Source organism: Caloenas nicobarica, chromosome 26 (genome assembly GCF_036013445.1).
Source record: "Caloenas nicobarica isolate bCalNic1 chromosome 26, bCalNic1.hap1, whole genome shotgun sequence".
In the NCBI taxonomy this organism is placed as follows: Eukaryota; Metazoa; Chordata; class Aves; order Columbiformes; family Columbidae; genus Caloenas; species Caloenas nicobarica.
Window position 1 is genome coordinate 4,964,836 of NC_088270.1, and position 18,676 is coordinate 4,983,511.

The 18,676-nt window shown below is 43.0% G+C and overlaps 1 protein-coding gene across 1 annotated transcript in view; it reads right to left on the reverse strand.

Moving 5' to 3' along the window:
* Positions 1-18,676, reverse strand: part of ATP12A (ATPase H+/K+ transporting non-gastric alpha2 subunit) — a 41,815-nt gene that overhangs the window by 16,528 nt on the left and 6,611 nt on the right. Inside the window, exon 2 of the mRNA XM_065651889.1 lies at positions 19-212. Coding sequence (XP_065507961.1) covers positions 19-212 — 194 coding nt within the window. The remainder of the gene's footprint in view (positions 1-18; positions 213-18,676) is intronic.

The window sequence follows — 18,676 nt, forward strand, 5'->3', positions numbered from 1 at the left end:
TTTGTTAGCAACACTCACCAGGTCCAGCTCTTTCTTAAGGTCTTCTGTCTTCTTTTTTTTCTTGTTGCCTTTCAAGTCTTTATACTTCTCCTCTTTATCTCCCATCTCTGTTTTTTCTATATCTTTGGTCCCATAGATCTCAACCGAGTAAACATCAGATTTTTTCTGTAAAAGAAATAAGGTTTTGGCATTGCTGTGAAGATCTGCTGGGACTTGAAGGAAGCAGTAAAAATTACCACAAACAGGTCAAACTCCAACGAACCTACTTTTTGAAGACAAGCTACAAATTGCTACTCTCTCTTTCTCCTGGCAACTTAAAGTGCGAGTTCCTGTCTTACCCTGAGATCTCTCCAGCATGTGTTACAGCAATCGTGGTCAGGTCTTCAAAAGATGAAAATTATAGTCATTCTTGTAGAGATGTGCAACACTTTTAGTAGTTTATGGTCTAACACAAAGTGTAGGAACACTGCCCCAGGAGCTCAGCGTTGCTAGTGAAAACCATTAATTCATTTATCAGCTCCAAGGAACAGATGGATGTAAAAGCAAAAGATATTTTAAAGGGGAGGGGAAAAGTATTCATTGAGAACTTGCCTGTTCCTAGAGCATTTTAGATACATGACTGTAATATTTACTTTTTTAATGAAAATTAACATTTACACGTTTATATTTACACTCAATCACATAGTGAGAAATGGAGGCAAACACCACACTGGTAGCCAAGGAGAACAAGTCTGTTTCTTTTCACCTGGAGCTCAGAGCTGATGGGGACTTAGCAAACTCCTCACTCATTTGTTGTCTGTCTCGTACCAAGTACAGGAAACTGTTAACCTAGAGAAGCTGCCAAACCTCTGACAATGTGGGGGTTTTACTGATAACTTGGTGGGGGAAGCTGTTTCTTAGCTTTAAGTTAATACTGTAGTCTGAAGGGCAAGCTTCCTGTGTTGTTAATTTACCAGCTTTTGTAATCACAACGTTCCAGATCCTAATTATCTTGTAAACTACATGCCATGCCTTGGTAGGACTATTGGTTGACCCCATTTCAGAGACTTCCTGATAGATTAACTGTCAGAGTTTCATGAGAGTCACACTGGGTCTTATCTGATGGTGAGCTTTGCTAGCGGGACAGAGCAGCTTGCAGGCTGCTGTCTGTCTGTCTGTCTGTCTTAACGAGCCCTCATATACTCTGCAGGACATTTGTCAGTGTTTGGACTCCTGCAGAGGTAATATTTCAGATGAGTTGAGAGTAGACAGCTTAATTACATACAGACTAAACCAGAGAGCTCAAGTAATGGAAACAACAAGGAGGAAAACAAAAATAAATAAAGATTGGGACATCTTAGTACTTAATACTAATCTGAACTCAAAAATGGCATCTTATCCTCAGATGCCCTTTAATTAGATATATATTGAAGTCTTGGCACTGTATCTTGAGGAAGGGAAAAGCTAAGAGCTGGTGAATTGTTTGGGGAGTTAAAAGTCTGAAATCATTTTCCTAAAGCACTTGAGTTTGCTTGGTGATATATATCCCAAATAAAGGGCATGTCTTTTACAAGAAGTTCTGTGTTTTTCTGCCTTGCTAAAGATTCACGATTTGATTTATCTGTTGGGATTTTTTCCTTCATCTTCTTCCTTCTCCTCCTCCTCTCTTGATCCCACCCAAAAATCTGTTCAGCTTTTCAAATCGCCATAAAGTAGGAGAAGGACACAAAGAAAACAGCTACTATTGTGAGAACTTAGCAGACAGAGGAGAATAATAAAGAAAACTAATGAAGTTAGTAAAATCTGTTCCTCATTTCTATGCATGGTCTATGTTTAACCTGCAGGTTTTAATAAAATCTCAGATTTTGGCATTTGCAAAAGGGATAGTGTTCATGAAACTGTTCATTATGAAACTAGCCAGTCCTAGAATTCTTCCCTTTCCCATCTGATCTCTTTACTTTTTTAGAATTAGAGACACATACCCATCTAGAGTGAAAATTGCAGTTGTTACACTAGATCCCCAACAGTGTCTAGTATTAGTTCTGTTTTACACTTGGCTCATATTTATAACATAGATATGTATATTAAAACTTAAATTAATGCTTGTTCTTGAGAAGCAACACCTATGCAGTAGGAGCAATTCCATGAAGAGTGTACTCACCTTTACCATCTTGGTGAGTTTATTCCTTTCCTGATGGAGTGAAACAGCCGAGCTAAAGTCTCTGGATGAAAAGCAAAAGCCCAAACGGAGGACGAAGTGGCTCAGAGCAGTTGTGGCTATTGGAGTACAAAAGCTCGCAGAGGTTGTGGTTCCCTCTGAGCCGGCAAGCAGATGTTAGCTGGAATCGCGCTTGCTCCTTGGCATCCTTCAGGCAGAATGGCTTTGAGAAAGAGCACTGTTCGCTAGTGCTTTATAAATCAGCATCTTGTGCTGCCACTCCACCCCTCCCCTTCCAGGTCCAGCCCATCTTCTGTTTCACCTGTAGTAGGTGGAAAAATACCACAGTAATGGGCATGTGGGTTTCAGGTCAGATAGTTTCTAATTATTCCTTTGTAGTGTTTGCTCACAACCAGGGAACAGGTGTATTATTCGTCTTGCTAGAAGCAAAGAGTTTCCTTCAGACACTTTCCAGCACCGGACTCCCCTTATGATTTCGAGCTCTACGGTGGGATAAAGGAAGCCTGTGCACATTTTGTCTTGCCTGTTCACATGATGTTCTCTTTGCCTGCCGGGGGTCCCTAAAAGTCAGATCCCTGCCCTGTTTAGGTACGACTAGGGATTCAGCAGAGTGGTGCTCCTTCAAGCCTCTTAGCTTGGACTTCACTTCTCATTCTTGCTTTGCATTTGTTGCATTTTTAACCTTCACGCATAGGTGAAAAAAGCACTTCCCAGTGCATTTTCAGCAAGAGCACTTACTTGAATGGCTTATTTAAATTGTTTGTCTTGTACCAATTACAAGCTTCCATAAAGGATTTATAATGAGATTTATGACACTTGTGACACCCGGCATATTTCATCCCTCAAAAGTAAATTTAACTTCTTCACCTCTGAAATTTAACTAATGAAAAACTAAGCCAAATGTGGCAAAATATTTTCTATAACATTGTTTGGGTGCAGACTGTCCTTCCTCTGTCTGACAGAACTGGGCTCACTGAACAGCATAGCATTTCAGCAGTTGGTCTTTTACATTATATAATTCATGAGCTTCAAATTGCATCATTTGAGATGCTGTGAGGTACCACGGTCGCTAGCAGGTTACTCAAGTTGTGGTGAGAGATACAGCACATTAATGAAGATAACTAATATTGGCCATTTCATGCCAAATGTATAAGCTGTCAGTGTGGGGAACACTACTAAGAAACACCAACTACTTCCACAGAGGGTTGAATAAATTTGCATTCAAATCATAGTTTTCCAGTGATTCAAGTATCATATCTCCTTAAATGACCCCTACATTAAAAGCAAAGCTGTTTCCACTTCTCAGTTTGTGTGCATTGGTCTTTTTCCATGGCATTCTTTAATCTTAGAAGGTTACGCAAGATACAGAAGTGTATCTGGAAAGGTTTCATGTTTGGTTTCTGCTGTTGGTTGTAGTGAGAACTGGATTGTGTCCTGGGGCTTGAATATAAACCTTTTCATATGCATATAAGTCTTAGAGATTTCACAACATGTGCCATATGAAAGAGCAGTAATATATTGATTGTATTCCATGAATCTGCTTGTGTCTTGTGTTACCCACCACTGAGATGGTCCTCTCTATTGCTGGAAAAGATACTGGAGCAAGACTATCAGGAGGTACAGAATGTTTTCTGGGTCATATGGGCAGTTCTTTCATTTGTCTTCTATAAATCATGAATGCTTTTGCCTGGGGACAGATGTTTGGATGCAAATTAGAAAAGTGTTTGGCAACAAAGTACCCCATACACCCCGGTTGACATGCAATATTTACACTGACACATCTGTCTCCTTAAGGGTATGTTTTGTAACAAATTAATTAAACTAGGAAAGCCTTATAAACCATACCATAGCTTAATAATATTTACAAAGTATTGAGGCAGGTTTGCTGCTGACAAAAGATCTGTATTGAGCTGCCCAGCTCAAAGTGCAAAATTGATGTTTAAAAGTTCTATGGCAGAAATTTCATTAATTTTCTCTACTGAAGGGATTGTTTCCCTGTGAGTTACAAGGTAAAAATGAAAAACAGTGTAAAAAGACAATTCTCTTGTTCCCTGTGAACCAGCACACCGGACAGCATAATATCCCATTGGTGGGAAGAATTACTCTTGTCAATAGTAGTCACTTGGCACTGATGATCTTGTGTTTTGTCATTTGACCCTGCTGAAAGGGCACCAGAACTCGAGTCCACGTGAGAAACCGAGCTGCAGTTCTGGACAAGTGCTTGTACACCACAGAATCCTGCCAGCGAGGCACTTGTGCCTTGGTTTGGCAAGACACGGCACGTACGGAGAGGAATATCCTTGGGTCTGCGCCAGAGCGCTGTAATCGCCACCTCTGTTTCCAGTGTGGCTCAACATCCATAGCTGAGCCCTGTTTAGAAGGTAAAAGGAACAAGTATTGTTCTGATTTCTAAATACAAGATGAGAAAAATAATGTGTCCCCTCGAAGTTATTATGCTTCTCACACTTCTTCACCAGAATTAAGACATATTTTGATGCTATTTGAAGTTCTTGTGTCTGAATGCAAGTCCTGTGAAAGACAGCCAAAGGAAAGCTTTGCCGTTTAACACACAGAGACCACATTTCTCGACTCACAGTGTATGAAGACTTCATTCAGGTTGTGAAGCAAAGGCGTAAGTGTTTGTAAGGGAGTCGTGGAGTAAGGAGAATGTAACACATTTGCCTGCAATTCGCCTGTTGAACTTTGCTGTGGCATTTGTATGCCTGCTGTCTTGTATGAAGCAGGGTTGGCATTAGCAAAAACAGCAGCGCACAGCTTTAGGAATACCTGAAAATGCAGGAATGGGTGGTAGATCTACACTTAACTTTGCTTTTCTGAGGCATGGTGCAGGCTCGCTGCCTTTCCTCGGGGAGAGCAGCAGAGGGAGCGCAGCAGCCTCTGTGCTCAGCGCTTTCCTCGAGCGTTCACCGCTTCCACACCAGCAAAAAATAAGATTTCAGAGAACGTTGCATGCTTGTCTTGGTGTCCTAACACAGGCCTGTTTCCTGTGGCAGACAAGTGGTGTGTTTTTTCCTTCGAGGCCAAGGGTAAAAGAAAAGCTGGACTTCAGGTGATAGTTTTGTGGTGCTGAAATCATCTCTCAGAGGTGGGGTAGAACTGCAGCTGAGCAAGGCATGTGCTAGCAGGTATGTACGTGAGCTGTAAGATTCCCTTGTCCTTTAAATCGCCTTTAAAAGAAGGCTTTGCAGCCAGCTGTCTCCAGTCACAGGCAACCTGTTAGTGAAGGCCAGCAGAAGGGGCTGAGAATATATTCTGGGTCCATCCAGGCTCACAGGCCACGAGTGATGAACCAAGCGCTTGTACGGGGCTCTTGGGAGCCAAATTCAAGCAGAAGCTGAGGTGGTATTTTGACACAGGTAATTGAGGCATCGGTTGTAAAGCATTCCTTGTCTGAGTGCCTGCAGCATTCACCTGCCCGTGATCAGGGAACTGCACGTTCTGTTTTACATAGTACTGTACAGAGTTCATGCAGAGGTATATTTCTGTGCTTCTTTCTAATTTTCCTTTCTTGTTAATCAAAGACAAGCAGGAAATTATAAGGAGAAACAGGCTTAATTCCTAGCTTTTAAGATGGCATTTAAAATGCTGAACTGTGGTGTTCCTTACCATGAATACCATGCTGACTCGATATCCTTAGGGACTTGGCACGGTCACCGCGGCTGTAGTCTGTTTCGGTGAAAGTTTTATCTCAGTTTTACAAAAGGTTTTGGCCTACCCATACCCTTTTGAAGCTAATACACTGCTGAGGTGAGTTAACAAAGAGCTAACACAGATTAAATGTATTGTTTCATATATATAATTCAACGTATAATTTATTTCTTCACATCATCTGAAGAAGAGCTAGTTAGGTATGGGGGAAGTGTCTGGTCTTTTCATCTCTAGTCCTTGTTTGCAGAGTTTCTACTTACATTTCTGCGACAATACAGTCATTTGTACTCTGTTATTAATACTTTCTGAAGTGGAGAACTGCTCATTCAAAACATTTTCACGTTGGTCATTAAGAAGCCGTGGCCATCTCTGATATATCTAATCCTGGGTGATGTGAAATAGTGAGCTCCAGAGGTGTGTCTTCCAGGGTGCACTGTCACCTGCTGAGCTGGCTGCTCCCTGCCCAAGGAAAACTCAAAAATATAAGAACTAAAACTTGCACATTTCTTGTGAAGGAGGATATTACTTAAGAGCAATCTTTCGTTGAAACTTTCTGAGGAAGAAACCAGAAGCCACAAGCGTGACACGGTATCTAGGACTGGTTTGTTCTTTTTGATACATTATATTCCTGCTTCCTGGTGCTACTGATATGAACCATTAGTGAACTCATACTGAACGTGATATAAAAACATTAATGAAAACTGATCTTCTTCCTCTTTGCAACTTCCTAGGGCTGTGCAAAGGTACAGTCAGAACTGGAAGTTGGTGTGGAAACCCAGTATAATGTTCTCCTTCAAATGTGGTGATATTTCCAACATTTCATTTGCAGTCATAAATGATTTATAAGAATTTGTAAATTCTAGTCTTCCTTTCAAACTACTGCTGTCTTGATCCTTTCATCATTCTCAGGCAAAACAATACCTTTTTTCCTTTAAAATGTTATCTGATGTGCTGGTTAATGTGCTTGCACATTAACTACACAAACCTGTAGTTTGCAGTCTGAATCTGCTCCTCTGGAACAGCACAGCGGGGCGGGTGCAGAGACAAGCTGTCTCCTCAGGATGGAGACACGTTGAAAAAGGGACGGTTGAAAGAGGGATGAGAGTATGTGCCTATGTGTAGCTAAAGCTGCGAGGAGAAAATGGGTAGTAATGCAGAGGTATGTTTACCCCAAAGCACCTATGCAAATGTAGATGAGGAAGTGTTGGGCTAGACTTGCTTGTAAAATACATGTCATGTGTGTTTTTAAGTGTATTTTTCCTTATTTGTCAAAAGTCTCTTTGAATAGGCAAGAGTTATTTCCTAATTTCACAGGGAACCAAAGTAAGATGCTCCTTTGCTTAGCAAATTTTGGTCTTATGCCATTTGGGTTTTTTTTTTTTAAATGATGGAAAGCAGGTCATTGCACTAATGTGACTGCACAAGTAATTGACAGCTGATACAGCAGGACTAGATGTTGACCAGCAAGATAATTCTCATTGGAAGGTGGCTGAGATGCCACAGCCAGATGTTTACTGTCTGGATGACCTCTATTGGAAAGTGATTAAAAATGAGTCGATTGGTTGAATGTGGGTCATTCAGCCAGATGATCCTTTTTTCACCCTGCGATGTCCTTGCCTTGCTGCCGTATCACCCGGGAGCTCGGCTAACTGCAAATGGCAGTTTGCGAGCGCAGGAGCGGTGAGTGTTTCAGCTGAGAATGCCAAGATGCTGGCTCACAGCTTGCAACAGCTGCCAGCAGGGCCAGGCGGGATCTCCAGTCACAGCTTGCAAAGCCGAAGGCTGAGACTGACAAAGCGATGGCTCACGGTTTCCAAGAGCTGACAGCCAGCGACCATTGCAGTGACACGGATCGACCTCTGGTATCCCGGCTGTAACACTTCTAGCAGATCTGCGGGAGGGAGGCCAAGTTTAAATGGCCAATAGTTGAAAAGGATATTGAAAACTTCAGTGGCTTAGTGGGAGAGAAGAGTAAACCATGTTTAAAAATGACCGGGTTTAAACTTTTTTTTCATTTTGCCTTTGCACTTTTGCATTCCCAGAAAGGTGGGTGGACTTTATAGAGATGCTACCAGAGCAGGCAAGGTTGTACGCATCTGTTGAAGCATTTAATAGAGAATGCTGTGTCCCCTTCTTCTTTCTTTTTTCTTTTTCTTTTTTCTTTTTTTTATAATTTACATGTGATATCATTGCAGTGGAATTCTCTTGGCCACTTTAAAGGTGAGGAGGGAGAGCATTCTCTACTCAATTTATCATACCTTTTGAGATATTTCAGAGAATCTGTATGTATTTCATTTTTCATTTGTATTTCCTTCTGAAACTCTGTCCTCTGGTAATAATGGTCATATTTGTGTTCCTGAGCAAAATTCAGAGAAGGCTTCTGGGGTGAGAGAAAATAGTCTTGAAATAGTTCAAAGTGTTACACAACTGGGATGTTTGAGCCATGATACGAAGTTGCAAACAGCATTTTACCTGTGGAATTTGAAAATCACGTGGGTTTGTACGCAGCCCAGAGCAGTGCGAAATCTCATCCGTACAGACATTGCACTCGACCTTGTACAGAAAATACTTAAGGTCAAGAAAAACTTGTTTCATATTTGTCAAAGCAACACGAGGGGGCTTGGCCCCGTCTCCATGCCCTTAGCACCAACGCCTCTGCTTTGGTCCCATCCTTTGTACTGGTAACTCGGTGTCTCGCTCAGGGTCACACAGCTGGTCTGAGATGCTGCAGGTGGAGATGAGCAATTTGAAAGGTAAAACACAGAACTAGAGAAAGTGCCGGTGCCGTGACATAGGGCCTTTGCATGATGGATGTAACAAATTCGCAGTGCCGATTCTCACCAGTTTCTAGAAGCCCGGCTGTGCACCACTAAAATGACTTACACAGAAAATAACGATGAAAAAACTGCCCTGACACGTAGCTCCATGCAGAGAAGGTTTTACACACTGCAGGTCTGTACGTGCAGAGCGGTGACCGTAAGGGAGTAATGGCCGTGAAGAGGAAGGAACCTTTGCACCCTCTTGAGATCCTTCCACGAAGCTGCCACGAGCTTTCTACCTGCACCGTGGCCGTCACCGCCCCGTCCACCAACGCTGAGCGTGTCCCTGGACGTGGGCAGAGTTTCATCTTGTACTTTCAGCCTTGGGACACTTAATGCTGTAGGAAAATCCGACCTCACCTTTCACCTACCTTCCTCTTGGGAAAATGCCCTTGACTTTGATTTACACAGGATATTGACTGCCGCTGAGAACCAGTCCAACCGCTCGTTTGATGCAAATTAGAATAAAGTCAGTTAAGTAAGAAATATAGGAAGTTATAGGATTGGGGCTTGGCTGGCAAAGAATTCAGTGGTTTTCACAGTCTATTTGACTTTGGAAATGGCTCAGGATAGTACGGTTAATGTTTTGAAAAGCTATTCTATCCACAAAGAATGCAAAGTTTTATTAGATGCAAGATGTACGTAAGTGTTTTGTAGTCTTGTTTTAGCAAAGCATTAGTATTTAACAGTTCTGAAATGTTAGCTGAGTTAGAAAATGTCAGCTGAGTTTAGATTTTTCCCTGTAGCTCTTTTCTAAGTTGTGCCTGTGGTATCTGTTTTTATCATGTTGAGCTTGAGGAAGGTCGCAGAACTGGGCCTTTTTAGTATCACACGTAGAGGCATTTGTAAAATGCTTCTCATTAGTGAGTAGTAGCACCTATGTGTCAAGGTTGGGGTTTTTTCATCAGTAGATGTAATAATAATTGGCAAAGGAGGTCAGGAGCATCATCTCCACTTTACAGATGGAGAAACTGAGTCACAGAGAGGCAGTGACTTGTACAAGAGCAACCAGTAAATGTGGGGTACGGAGCGTTGCGTCAGCTTTTCTGACTGCCACCTCGGGCACCGATGGAACTCGCAGCATTATTGTGTGAAGCGGTGCAGAGGGGACCACTGTTTGCTGGGGACATCAGGGCTTTTACAGCTGCTGGTCCCCACAGTCCGAGCGCTCCCACAGATAAGTCAATAGCAGCAGTAGGGTCCCAGTGAAAGGATGAGACCTGAGTTTTCTGCTTGCTTGGTTATTGCCTGTTCCCTGTAAAACGTCACAAGATCTCCTAGTACAAGATTGCCTAGGATGGGATGTAGTGCATCTAATTTAACTCCGAGGCTACACTAGTCAGGAAGAAAGAAGCGCCTCCAGACAGCAACTCATCTCATTCGTGTTAGGCGTGTATGAGATAATAATTACCCTATAGAGGCATGCTGTTCTCTGCCTGAATAAAGGACCAGCCCAGAAGAATACTTCAGATGGAATAAATAGCTTTTAGGGGAGATGAATCCTGTCCTTAGGAACACATGCATATAGATGAGTCCAGGTGACATGGTTTAAATATTAAAACAAGCATTTCCTGAGCTTGCACTGTTTGGATGTGGCTTTTTTGTACAGACATGTCTGAATTACTCACAGATGTGAGTATGTGTAGTCCCTGGGTTTCCCTTTAACACATTTTGCAAGTAGTCGAGCTTCAGTTGGTCACACAGGTTCGCCATGGGAGAAATATTCAGTGTTAATGCTGATTTTGACCAAAAGAGGATCTTGCAAGTCCTACCAAGTTTTGCTTCAACAGTCAGTTATTTCGAATGTGTCTGTGGTGAGACGATTTGTGAAAAAGCTAACTGGGAACGAAAGGCTCCCTGCGTCCCCAAATCCATGTTCACTGTGCCGAGTTGAATGATGAGTAAGTAGGTGATGGCCGAGATGTACCATGGGTTACATGTGGGTAAGTACAATGTTAGTATAAGCAAGCAAATGAGCTGAAATATCCAGGTACTGGATCTGACCCAAGTGGCTCCCAGGACGCAGGAGGCTGTTCCTCTCTTGCGGCAAATGCCATGTGCTCCGTGTCTTCCTCTGGAAGTGGAAGAGAGGAATGAGAAGTGAACACAGGTATAGGGAATGCTCTGAATTTAATAAGGCAAAGGATCATGAAGTGCGATGTACGCTCATGCGCTTGATAACCCTGTGAAAAGGTCGACAAAGCAGGGGATACTTGGTACGTTCTGTTGAATGAGCTTTATTACTTGTTGCTGCTGTGTAGCCCATCTGCAGAGCTGCCCGTGCAGCAAAGTATCGGGAGCGAGCGGAGTGTTGAACCTGAGCTTGGTGCTTCGGAACTCAATTCCGAGGTGTTGTGATATTCATATTCCAGGCGCTTTCCAGGCCGGTGTGAGGGAGATGGGATGTCGTAGCACAACTAAACCCTGCAGCAGGGCAGAGACCGCTGGGCTGATGGCAGAGGAGCTCAGAAGCAGCATAATCACATCAGTGTGCTTGTGTTAATAAGCTCTGCTGTATCACGGCGGTAATTGGTACTTGCGTAGCACTTTGCAAATACAAAAGCAAATGATAAATAGGTTGGCTTCCAGACTGCCTCTGTAGCTTGTCCTCTCAGCTAACTGCGCACTTAGGTACTTCAGATGAATGTAAAATAAAGGATTGAATCAAATACCTATTTTACAGTCTGGTTCTGGCCAGATGGGCTTATTTCTCTTCAAATGTGTAGATGGGCTGTGGAACCGGTTGAGCTTAGAAAACTGTTAGCAGAGGAATATGCAGCATATTGGGATGTTGATTCCACAAGGTGCCCTAAAAGCCATGAGAACAACCGTGCTGCTGGTTTGCTTAATTTAATATGAGCTGCTGTGCGATGAATTTACAGTGCTCAGTGCAATAATGCTGACTTGACTTGAGTAGTTTTCATCCTTCATGGTGTCAATGTGAATTTACGTTTGGGAATGTGCGTAGCTTAGTTACCGGCTTAGGGTTTTATTGGACACCAGCCATGTGCTTTTGAGCAATATTAAACTCCGTCCTTGTCTTCTCATGTAATTGTTTTAAATTGTAGTGCAATTTGGGCAGGCAGCACAGTGTATGCAGATAATGCATTCGGGATGACTAGAAAAGTTCCAAAATGTGTCTTATTTCTATCTGCTATGGAAACTGTAATAATGGCAAATTAAAATACATGAGTTAGTATTTTCTTCCTTCGAATTGAAGTTGGATACTGTGATATTTCACATGCGCATAGTAATACTTTCTTTTTAGCTATTCCAGAACCCTGAAAATTTACGGTACTTGGCAAATGAAGCTTTGTACTCACAGCGTGTAGGGGTTTAGACCACTGCATCATTTGGAAATAGATTACTCTTTAACATGATGTGTTCTAAAATGAAGAATTTCAGAAAATTCTGAGCATCCGTTCAAGAGAGCAGCTCTTTATCAGGTTATTGCACAAAATAGGCATCGCATTCAAATATTACGTCTTGCATTATCATCCTAAAGTATATTTTTCAGCTGCTGAACTGATACTACCAAATGAGTGTCATTTTATCACAAAGTGAATTCATGTGAACCCAAACATCAGAAAGTAAGAATTATATGCTATGCTAGTAGGAAACAGACTAAAATACAATAAGAAAACAGTTTTTCGAAGGCCACTGAAGTTCAGAAAGGGAAAACAGCATCATGAAGAAAATCAGTCTTTATAAATTACCAGTCCTGTGTGAATTGTCTTGTACTCTGAAAAGTTCTGTATTTTTCTTCTCAGTAGAATGATTAATGGACTGATTCTGCCAAAGGTAGCATGTTTAAGCAAAACGTAAGCACTAAAAATGAAAGCTTAGTATTTTTGCAGCTGCTCATTGTGAAATTGGTTCTCTAAGGAAGAAGCAAAAATTAGAATACTTGCAAAGAAAGCTGGACCGATGAAATGAAGCAGTTCGATTTTGATCCATCAGAGGAAACATATTGCTTAGAATTGCATGTCTGCCTTGGACATGTGAGCACTGTCACCATGCAAAGTCTGTTATGTGGACAGAGATCCTTTTGCAGGCGTGGTAAGCATGAATATGGATTTTTTTATGTGCGTTTTTCCTGGATTTTTCCTTTAACAAAAAACTGTCTGTAATACTAGCATATTGGGCAGGAGAGGGAGCTTTCACTTTTGGATGTTACAGTATTGGTTGTGATTAATTCCTTTGGTTTTGTGAGAGTGAGGGGTGTCGTTGCATTAGAAAGGATGTTTATGGAGATAATCCATTTATCAGGCCAGGAACACATTCTCTCTCTGCTAGACAACAAATTAGTTCTTCCCTCACCGGGAGAATAAGGGATATCCTAACCCAGAAGAACAGGGGATGGCATGGCATGAAGCTGACAAGATCAGAAATAGAAGTAGAAGCGGGAGATGAAAAATACATTTATTGAAGAATGGCTGCAAAATACTGCAGCAGCTCATCCATCAAGGGAATTTGGCCTTGCCTCACTCTAATCTAAATTGAATCTAATTTAGATTCCAAGCAAGGGATGGGAATCCTTTCCTGAACCAAAACAAGCCTTGCCACCTCCTACCTTTTCATTACTCATTGCTTAATTTGTTTGGGTTTGTTATGTAGGACGTTCAGGAAGAATAGCTTAAAGCTGCGTGCGCCTGTGCTAAATCAGATGTTATAATCACTGCTTTGCTGTACGTTGGGTTGATTTTTGATGAGGTTACAGCACCCAGAGATGGTAATGTGCCTTTGCCCGAGGCCCCCAGAACTGAGGTGTGAAATCTTTCTGTTCTTACCCGAGCGCTGAATTACTTGCGCTGCTGCTTGGCTTCGTCTGGGGGAGCCCACGACAGCCGCCGCCTCCAGCAGTTGCTCCGTTTTCTCATTCTAAAAATCAGCTCTGCTCATGCCTGCATGCATCAATCAACACCATCCTGGAGGAAGGGACTGGAAACATAGTTCATTTCATTTGTGAGATCTCATGCTTGCTGGCCTACTTTCTGTTCTTGCATTGTAAGTTAATAAACAGCAAAACTTGGCCTCCTGGTCTGTGCGTGTCCAGGAAGACTGAACGGTATATTCCTTCCCTAAGGCTTGTCAGGATCCCAGAGGTTCAGACTGTGCTCAGGGCCGTGGCAGCAAACAGGCTTTAGTCAATTCTCGGTTGCTGATATTTTGCCATATTTTTGCTGAGGCTGTTTCCTGAGGAGTGAGAGGAGCTGATATTTGGGCATCGATTCCAGCAGAGGTTTCTGTACTGTGGGGCATGCCAGGACACTGCCTTGGAGCGTGTCCCAAACTATCGCACCACCTCATCATTTTCTAAATCCCTGCCTGATTGTTTGACACGTGCTCCTCGGTATCTCACCACCCTCGCTCCTGGAAACCCATCCCCGTCCTGAGGTGTTTGCCCCCACTATGAATACTCTGCTGCCTTACAGAAACCTCCTGTGATCCTGCGGGTGTGTGCTCTGGTCACTGTCTCAGCGCCATAAATCTTGTCCTACCTACACATGTAGTTTCCCTACAACTAGTTTGTCTCCTGGTGATTCTGAACAAGCCCCGATCCGAACGGAACCGTGGGTTGAGCAGCTTGTTACGGTTCAAGGGTAAAAAGGTTAGTTGCAAGTTCAGGACGTGGACAAAACCCGCCTGCAAGCAGCGAGAGAGAGCACTGCTTTGGGGAACGGGAAAACTGAGTGTGGTTTATAGATCTGAAGTCCTGACTGACAGAGGATTTTCTGCTGTCTCTATCTTAATGCTTATCAGGACTGTGCAGCCTGTTTTAGGATTGTTTGCTGGTCGTACTTGCTGGCCTCCTGATGGAAAGTCCTCCAAGCCACGTGGGACGGGGGGGTGATAAAATGCTTAGTAGCAACCAGCTGGTAACGGGAGGAAGGACTGTGGGAATGCTGCTTCCTTCCCGCTTCTGAGAACTGCATCAAAAAACAAGAACCTCTGTTACACACGAACTGCTTCTCTAGACCGCTCCAGGCAAGGGCTGGGAAGCTTTGTTCTGATTGCGGTAGGAAATTCCAGTCGAAACCAAGGCTGGGTTGGCCTCATTACAGCAGGACACAGGCAGCAAAACATCTGCTTTCCCAAGGTTCCGTTCTTGTTGCTGAGGTGAGTATTGGGGTCTGCTATTCCATGCATCCAGCCGCTTTTCTTGATCCAGTAGTTGTGCTGTCTCTGCAGCCTGGTTCAGTGACGCCTTGTGCTCTCTTCTGAGTTTTCTCTTGCAAGTTTTCTCACGGTTGCTGCTCAGCACTTTGATGCATTTTAGCACATACATAGCTGATGATACTACCATTTTATTGCGTTTGGAGCTGAAAAGAATTTGCAGTTTGGTGTTCGGGGAGATTTTTCAGGAAAGTAGAGACACCCCGTGAAAGAGTTGGTGGAACTGAAACTGATGTTTTTCAAATCCTTATTACATTGGGGGATTCAGCATAAATTCTTATTATGCTTTTAACGTATTGTGGGGTTTTTAATAATTTTTAAACAGCTGAAAATAAGCAATTAACAACTGACAGCCTTAACGTGCAGCTGATGAGCTTTTCTACCCGCTCCAGTAAATGGTGGGTAGAGCTTTGCATTGCTAAGCCTGAGTTCTGCTCAGGTAGGCTGGACCAGAGAAGGTTGCTGTCTGAGAGCTGTTTGTATGGGCTCTTCAGAGCAAAAGCTCTTTTATTTTCTGTGATAGTGTTTCCACGTGACTAGGAAATGCTTAAGTAGATCCCTTCGGTGATAATGCCAATACTCTGATCAAAACTAGAATAAGTCAAGCTCCTCCTCGCAGCGGGGCGTTAGTCTGTTGCATTTTCCAAAGGTAATCAGAAGACTTAAACCTTCCAAGCTACTGTTTTGGCTTTGAGACTAACATAACACCCAGGAAAATCTATATGCTGCTGGAAACGTTCCTGACTGCATTATATCTTCCTTGTCAATCTAAACCTGCATTTGGAATTGTGCCGTGGATTCCCAGGCTTGTGTTCAGTGTTGCTCCATTTCGTGCCTGTTTTGAGTGTGAGGCATGGAATCGTCAAGCTGGCTGATGACTGTTTTCACTGGAAAACAGTAAATTAGCAGAACATTGTGTCAGTTTATACAGAACTGTAGCTATTTGCATACTTAATAATTTGCAAAGAGGACCTTCTACTGTGCTGCTGCAATGTCTGCCCTAATTGTGAAATTATCTGGATTAAGAGGATGCTGCTACTACCAGCAGACAAAGTCAAAGGCTTTTAGTACTTTAAAGGACTAAAGCGCTCCCTGTTTGCGTGAACACCCCTGTGTTCCCAGAGCAGGGTACAAGATGGGGAAAATAAGAGACTGGAAATCTTTGCCTAGAAAGGGAAATGAGGTGAGAAGGCTTTGCTGAGCAAGACGCAGAAAGGAAGGAGAAGCACTGATATATTTGTTACCGAACAAGCCCGTGTGCTGTCATGGGACAGCAATGAAGGTATGGGGGTCATTGATGGGGTGGAGGCTCCATAACCTGGTCGTTAAAACAGGAAACAGGAAGGTCAGGGCCCTCGCCTCAACCCAGATTCAATCTTGGCCATGAGCAAATCCCTTCACCTTGATCTACCTCTGTTTCCACTCTTCCTTATGCAAGGGAGGATTTGACATCTCATGGGTTCAGATGTTAAGATTTTATTAGTTTATGGATGGATATGTATCCAGTACCAACTGCAATCCAAAGTAGGTGCAGAATTGACCCTGCTTGTCTATATTGTCTTTCAAATTCTACATTTACGGACCCCGCAGTCATTGGGAAAAGAAAATCGCACTTAATGCTCTCTTACGGCTTAGGAGCACTCCGGCACTTTAGAGAAAGCGCATTTCTTTCTAAATTGAAATAGGCTTGCATCTTTTGTTGAGGATGTGTGACATTTTATTTCTGCCACAGAAACAGCTTCATGCTTATGCCTTCAGTACGTAGCACTGATGTCCTTTATTTCTTCATTTCTTAGAGAAACAAGGTGTTGATATGTGTTGTTGCTCATAGATGCTGGGAAAAGGCAGCAATGTCTGTGGTATGTGAGAAAGAGACTATTTATAGAACAGCTCCTTTGTTAGGCAGTGTCATTCCCTGTATGATTTACATCAGGATGATGGAGGAGGAGGAAAGACCAGTGTCAAAGAACAGGGAGTTGCCCTGGGAGTGAGCAATCCAACCCCACGGAGCACCCTGCAGCGTGTCCGGGAGCACAGGGGGCTGCACAGAACAGTCCCAGCCAGGGGACGGGGACAGAACCCTTGCCAGGCAAAGGGAGGATGTGTAAGTGCAGCTGAGAACATCTGTCCGAGCTCTGGTTTACAGTGCACAGCTTGGGGTTTAATGTAATGAGATTTCTGGCATGATGCTTATGTATTTTACAGAACAAGTTAATTTTGTCTCTCCCCCAAAGGCTTTGTTCAAAGATGCTTTGGGCAAAAAGCGGACACCCCATCATCGTTTGCTCACCACGCACTGGTGATTCAGAGTGCTCTCTGCATTCTTTAGCCTCCCAGCTATTGTTCTGCTAATAATACAGACTAGCCCATAGACAGTCTTGATAATATAAAATGTCTTGGGGTTTTAGAATGAAAACTGTACTTCCAAAAAATGTTTTTAATCAAGGATTGTTTACATGGTGTGACAAAAGTATTAACTAGCTGCTGTAATGTCCTGTGAGCATCCCAAGTGCATGAACGACCAGAATTTAATACCTCATGTACTGTGAGGGGCTGGTGGCCACATGTGGTGCCACTGGAATGGAAATGGTGCCACTACTTAGTGGGTCACATCAGGAGCCTTTCACCTCATTCTTATCACAGAATCACAGAATGTCAGGGATTGGAAGGGACCTCAAAAGACCATCTAGTCCAATCCCCCTGCCGGAGCAGGAACACCCAGATGAGGTTACACAGGAAGGCGTCCAGGCGGGTTTTGAATGTCTCCAGAGAAGGAGAATCCACAACCCCCCTGGGCAGCCTGTTCCAGTGTTCCGTCACCCTCACTGAGAAGAAGTTTCTTCTCAAATTTAAGTGGAACCTCTTGTGTTCCAGCTTGAACCCATTACCCCTTGTCTTACTGTTGGTTGTCACCGAGAAGAGCCTGGCTCCATCCTCGTGACACCCACCCTTTATATATTTATAAACATTGATGAGGTCACCCCTCAGTCTCCTCTTCTCCAAGCTAAAGAGCCCCAGCTCCCTCAGCCTTTCCTCATAAGGGAGATGCTCCGCTCCCTTAATCATCTTTGTGGCCCTGCGCTGGACTTATGGGGCATTTGTGACCATGCGGATGGCTTCCTACATAACCACTTCTATATAGAGGGATATATCTGTATCTCTTTAAGTGGAATATACGTGTATAGTGTTCTTCTGTATGGTGTTCTCTTTCTGATAAAATCAGTGTGACTCCTCATCAAATATCAGTTGTTATCACTGGATAATTGTACTTGGACAAGGATCCTATGATGCTGCATACAAATATGAGAGAAAAAGAGATTCTAGTTCAAGTGGTTTCCTGTTCCGATTATTTAAATGTATGCATAAGAATATCAAAAAGGAAAATGTTATGTAAGTAGTAGATAAAACTTAATTCTCTTCAGAACAGCAAGCTTCTCTCTCAAGTATGAATAATAACAAATAACCCCCGCTCCTTTTGTTTTAATAGGAAGTGGTCCTCCTAATAATGATCTTCTGGAAGCATTGTGCTGATGTTCTGTATTTATGCATGTGTAAGAGTGATCGGGAACTGTACATCACCAGTGTCCCTTGTCCTTGACTTGGACAGCCTCATCTCCAGCACTGCAAGGAAACTGTTTCTGTTTGCAAAGTACATACCATCCAAAAAGTTGGGTTTGGTTTTGTTTAGCATTGAGGCTCTGGGCAGGTAATAATGGCACCTGCTCATTAGGACCAAGGACTTTCTTGACTTGATCTTTACTTTGCTGGCAGTTGACACTAATTTTTAGTCCTTGCCGAAACACCGACTTGAGCTGCTGACCTAGTTTCAGCTGACCTTGAAATGAGCCACCTC